Source organism: Micrasema longulum, unplaced genomic scaffold (genome assembly GCF_059751315.1).
Source record: "Micrasema longulum isolate JH-2025_06_02 unplaced genomic scaffold, ASM5975131v1 h1tg000575l, whole genome shotgun sequence".
Lineage (NCBI taxonomy): Eukaryota > Metazoa > Arthropoda > Insecta > Trichoptera > Brachycentridae > Micrasema > Micrasema longulum.
Window position 1 is genome coordinate 34,341 of NW_028277771.1, and position 6,000 is coordinate 40,340.

Genomic DNA, 6,000 nt, shown 5'->3' on the forward strand with positions numbered 1-6,000 from the left:
CCTGCTATTTACGAGCGAGGAGAGTCCCAAAAAGCTTGAAGTAACAGGCACAGTTGAGGACAAATAAGCAAGAGGATAGTCATCTACAAGATAGACCGATCAAATACAGGAATTAACTGGGTCATCATTAAATTCTCCCATCAACTTGGACGAATGGAGGCGTATCATACACCTGGTGCCTGAAATACCCGGAGACCATGACTCTTAGCACTGAGCGAGAAGACTTAAGTAGTTAGTTTCTATTATTTATGTTTTTAAAAAGACATGTGTTAATAATTTTGTTTTTTTTTAGGTGCTGTGACAATTAGAGATGGCTTATCAGACGTAGACCCAATACACCTTATGTCCTATTGCAAAATCCTTGGAATCAAATATATTTATCAAGATAACTTAGAAAATACTACATCTCCGCAATGTCTTTGTAAGTTTAATGAATATGATAACATTAATCAATTATTACGATAAAATTTAAAGTATTTGGTTGTTTTTATCTTTGTTCTGGAAAACAGTAGATACTGCGAGATTTGTTATGAAACTTCTTGAAAAATGCATAATTTACTACTTAACTAAATTTTAAAGATCATGGGTCTTATCGGTTTTCCTCATACTAAAAATATTTTTTTCTTGTCAAAAACTGAGTTACTCTGTAATAATTTAAATTTCATAAACCACGATTTTTATTGAGATTAACTTTACTGCTTTCATTTTCCCTTTCACTGTGAGTTTGGTAAATTATTTGTATGGCTTATGTCAGATATTGTCATTCTATTGCCATGTTGTAATTACACAAATGGCAATAAAAATTGTGTTTACTTGTATTGAATTCAGTTAGAAAAATTTAGATTTATATATTAATTGTTTGAAAATACATACATGCAAAGATCCAGAAAGATAAAAAATAAAACACATGGTATCTACAAATTTCTTATAGGTTTCTCGGTCAGCTGACAATTTTTGTGCATATTTTCATATTAATTCTGCATCCCTAGTGACAAACTGTCAGCAGCGGATACTCAGGACTAAAGATTATATTGCTTTGTAAAGTAGGCAAGCGTGATTAAGGCTCTCGAGAGGGATTTGCAGTGTGTGACTCAGCCAGCTGAATCTCCTCAACTTAATAAGAGTTATGCGATATAATTTTGTTTTGTGTTCTTCCAGTGTCTCGCAAACATCGTGATCAGGACTTGTGTAGTTTCACCAATCATTGGACTCGTCGACAGATTTATCGCGCGGCATCAGAGCATAGTTATAATGTCATCGCTACAGGGCAGCACTTGGATGATGTAGCTCGAAGCTTCATCATATCTGTCTTCAGTAACGGCAGGCTCAAGACTATGAAGGCTCATTACTACATCAAGTGAGTGGATATGAATAGAAATTATTTTTAATGTCTTAAATACTGATGTTTATAATACTTCGTTTGTCTCTTAACTATGTTAAGCAGATGAAATGAGAAATCTCACTTTGATATAAATTGATTAACCATATTGAAGCATAAAATTATCAAAGCAACAAAACCGCTTGCGATATTGGGGAATTTTAATATTACTGCGTATTAATGAAACAACTTTAAGCAGAGTAGCGTTAAGCGGGACCTTAATGTATCTCTTAATATTATGTAGCCTTGAGAGTTAATATTCTAAATTACAATTAAAATTTTCCAGAGAGCTGAATCTCCGTGTGATTCGCCCCTTTATCTATGTGAGAGAGAAAAGTCTGGTTCAGTTTGTGGAGAGTCGCCATCTTCCTCAATTCAAGACTCCCAAACCGGCAATTACAGGACACGGTCCCCTTGAGAACTGCGTGTTCGAAGACAGTACTCCTACCATAGTTCACAACATCGAAAAGGAAGAAGAAACCCGTGAAAAGGACACTAATACATCATCATCAAGGTATATAATATTAACAAATTATTTTTATGTATGAATTATTAAAAAACCTTTTGATTTAAAGCTGCATAATACAAACTCAAAAGCTGGTCTGAATACTTATTAAATTTTGGCGCATAAAATATTGTATCATTTAAAAACACAAATGACTTGAAATCTTATTTACATTTTTTTTTTTTTTTTTTGCACCACAACAGGCCAGATGGCCTAATTACAGTGGTGAATTATATCACAGAGCACCCAGGCTTGAGAAAAATCACATTTTAATTTTTTTGTGTTCTCACCGGGAATCGAACCCGGAACCTTCCGTGCGTGAGTCAAGCGTCTTGACCACTACACCACGGAGGCCGCCTTATATATTGATGCTGAATATTAGAACACATCCCAAATTTGATTTAATTTTTCGAAAAAGCTCTTATTGCATACCTCAGAAAATGGTACAAGTTAATGTGCAAGTATTTCTTATACAGTAATTCTTGTGCCAAAACTTAGGCCATTTTACTTTCTGTTTTACAAGGGGCAGTTTCTGGGATCGAAAATTGCGCAGATAAAAATAATATATATAGAATAATTAAACTCATTAAAATAGCAATATTGCAACTTATAAGTTAACCCAAAAAGATTTTGCTAGTGATCCATAAGATAAAAAGAATTTTATTTAATTTACTTTCATACAATTTTGAATTCTCTATCCTTATCTCTGTTTTGTATAAATATGCTGAACTCCTTAATAAAGATACCAGTCTCGAAGATTTCTCGAAAACAATGAAACCGGCCACTGGATATTTCAAATTTGAGGATTAAAATATCACTCGTCTTTTATTTCTATAATAAATTATATTTATTGATTTAATAAACGCCCAGAGGTTAAAATATATAGTACAAAAGTACATAAATATAATTGTAGCAAATAAAATATAATAAAATCATCATTATTATAAACTATATATGTAATTGATTCTAAATAAAGAAAAAGGAAATAAAGTAAAGATGAACAGAAACAAACATATTAAATATGCTCCTTTTGTTGTATCATACTAATTTGGACACCTCTATACAATTCGAGCCGATTGTGTTTTGACCATGCAGATAATTGAGGCCTTATTTATTATTAAGTTTTTTTTCTTTCCAGTAGTAAAATAAACCGCTCGATGTCAGCGCCATGCGGAGGAAGGAAGGCACCTACAGCTAGTGTCCGTAACAGGGCATGCAGCGCTCCGTGTGCTCCTTCCGGTCTGCTGTGCAGCCTGCTGGAGAGTCAGGAAGTGGCTCAGCCTAGCCTGTTCGCTAGCCTCAAGGTGGCGCTGCATCCTCTCATTAGTGCCAGGTAAATATTATTATATATTATGAACCTAGTTGTGGTTCCTTGATAGTGTCGCGGATTCATGGATCAGATGGCTGAGGTTTGTACCCCACTCTTCTTCTTTCCATGTCTGCTTCTTAGTTGGAACATATGATGGCCACAAACAGCCTCCAGGTGTGTCCTCCAAAGTCAGGTCCGCGTCTTGTAGTTCTGACATGAAAAATAGTAGTGAATCAGATTCCCTGTTAAAATAGGCAAACGTAGTTAAGGCTCTCAGGAGGCATCTGTAATATATGACCCATCTAATTGTATCAAGTTCGTTCTCTTATTTCTTAATTTTTTTAAAAAGTGAAACCACCGCACATCCAAAATTCTTCCTAGATATCCTTTCTCAAAACTCAGTATTTCGCTGTTTTAGGCGTAAGTAAAGTGGCACGATTCACATCCATAGAGGAAAAAAATAGGTGTTATGCAGATGTTATATAGGCAGCCTTTGATTGGAGTGAATATCTGATATATAGACAGTCTTCAGTCTATTGAAAGTGGTGTCTGAACCAAGCTCTACCACAACTAAATTCCCATTCTCAAGCCCTCTTTATTCCCAGTTATTTTTTGAAATTTGATGTTAAACTTTAAAAAGTGCCTATAAATTGAATAATTAATATGTTTCATTTTCAGAAACATAGAAAAAGATATGAAGGAATATAGGAACCGCAAGAGATCTGTTATTCAGATGAAGAATGGTGCCCCAGTTTACAATTCTGATGATGGAACGGATGAAGAAGCAGTTCCGTGAATATGCCAAGTAAAATCATCATAATTTTCTCAATGGATGACTCTATTCGTTTCCACGTCGATGGTTGACATTGGTGTATTTTTATTTATTCACTAAAATAACTGTCCCGTGTATGAACACTGTAATTATGTCAATGATCAAACATTCAGGGCACGGAAAATGTAGTTTCTACTGACTTTTTACCAAGCTACATTTAAGTATCTCGGGCAATCTTCTCCGTTTGACATTTATTTGAAAAATATTTGTTCAAATGTTGACATTGCTCGATTTTTATTACAGTATCAACACAAGAATTCCTTTGTTATATTCTTAGTAAATTTATACAGAGTTTTTACATGGGATAGCTGTATTCAAATGATTGATTTTACACTTCCATGTTTCCATGAAAAAAGTTGGTAATGTGTAACTATGGTTCAAATAATTTTGAATATATGATTGAGGTACTTTTCCACTGTGTTTTGTAGTACTAGAATAGTTCAATCATTAATTGAATCATCACATATTTTTCCCCATTGTATGTGATTTAGTGAGCATAAATCAATTACTTATAATTAAAAAGACACATTACTAGTGTGAAAAAAATGAAATTGGAATTCGTGGGTAATTGCCTTTCGTGCCTCCATTCTCTAATAGACTTTCATCATGCTCAGACATGATGCTAGGCAGAAATATGCTGTTGTGTGTGACGAAAATATGCTTTAATTGCACTGCAACTGTGAAAAACAAAACAGATATGTATAAACAGTCAACCTTCTAATGCAATATTCTTACAAAGCAAAAATTACAAACAACCCTCCTATAATGCAGTTTCCATAAATTGTATTTTTCATTCAAAACAACATTCCAACAACGTAAATGACTTGAAAAGTGTGTCTATTGCGTTCATCTGCTCGTTGTTTGATTGGGAAGTACAAATGTCATCTATGAACAATCAGGAGATTCCCTTAAATATGAGCAAACGATAAAGCACCGAGCTCTTTTAATTTAATATAAGGTTATCTTTAAATGTGTTCAGGTGCATGTGAAGAGGACTTTTGGCCCATTGGAAAAAAAGGGTTAGGCCAATAAAATGTGACAGTGATGATGAATGAACTGCATCTAATATTTATTCTGTTTTTTTTGTCAGGAACATTTTTTTTGGTTTATGATTTTAATATGTGAGCTTATCACATTTAATAAACCTAACCTAAAATAAATAAAATTAGAAATATGCATTGCTATTTGTATAACGTTTGTATACAAATTTATTTATTGAAGGTATCCTTCAAAACTTGAACTATGAGAGTGAATTTTTTATACATCGCTGCCCCAAAGCAACAGTTAAATATCACTGAAGGACATATTCTGAGATAATCAGACTTTGAGGTTTGCAAAGAGTCCGACTGAATTAAATTATTTAAGGCAAATTGAAGATGGACATGTCAAGAGTAGGAATAATCGGCGTGCGTGCATGAGAAGATGTATGAATGTAGAAGAAGTGAGGTCTGTATGCAAAGATAGTGTGATGTGGCATTCTATCCTCTCTGCCTACCCCTACGGAAAACGGCGTGATGGTTTGTTTGTTTGTTTTGTTTTGTTTTGAAATTTCGGATTTATTTTACTGTTGCTCTGGGCTAGTGATATGTATGTAATGCAAAAAAAATCGATCTGATTTATGTTCTATTTCATTATTTCTGAAATTAGCTTAATGTGGTTTCTGATAATGTGGTACGACTAATCTGATTTGCATCTAAATTTGTTGCAACAGAGAGGGAAAACCTTTTTGAGATGGGAATATGGAAGTCTAGCTATTTACAGGGCTTATGACTTGTTATTGGCTGGTTTAAGTGGCCACTTTACACACTGTGCAACATTCATCATTCTGCCTATGTTTAAACATCCACATTGCCTCAACTCTTCTATCTGTTGACTTTTGTGAAGTAAAAATGCTTAAACCTTTATCACGTGGGTGAGATTCATCCGGCTGCACCATTTCACCTACTCAATCTAAATAACTCCCTAGGGAGGAAATT

General features: G+C 34.1%; 1 protein-coding gene across 1 annotated transcript in view; it reads left to right on the top strand.

Annotated features, from left to right (window-relative positions):
- Positions 1-5,442, top strand: part of LOC148280491 (uncharacterized) — a gene marked incomplete at its 5' end in the record, with an annotated part of 28,764 nt that extends 23,322 nt beyond the window's left edge. Inside the window, 5 exons of the mRNA XM_088228289.1 lie at positions 293-421; positions 1,159-1,357; positions 1,665-1,892; positions 3,022-3,216; positions 3,871-5,442. Of these exons, the coding sequence (XP_088084415.1) occupies positions 293-421; positions 1,159-1,357; positions 1,665-1,892; positions 3,022-3,216; positions 3,871-3,988 (869 nt within the window). The remainder of the gene's footprint in view (positions 1-292; positions 422-1,158; positions 1,358-1,664; positions 1,893-3,021; positions 3,217-3,870) is intronic.
- Between the last annotated feature and the right edge of the window lie 558 nt (positions 5,443-6,000).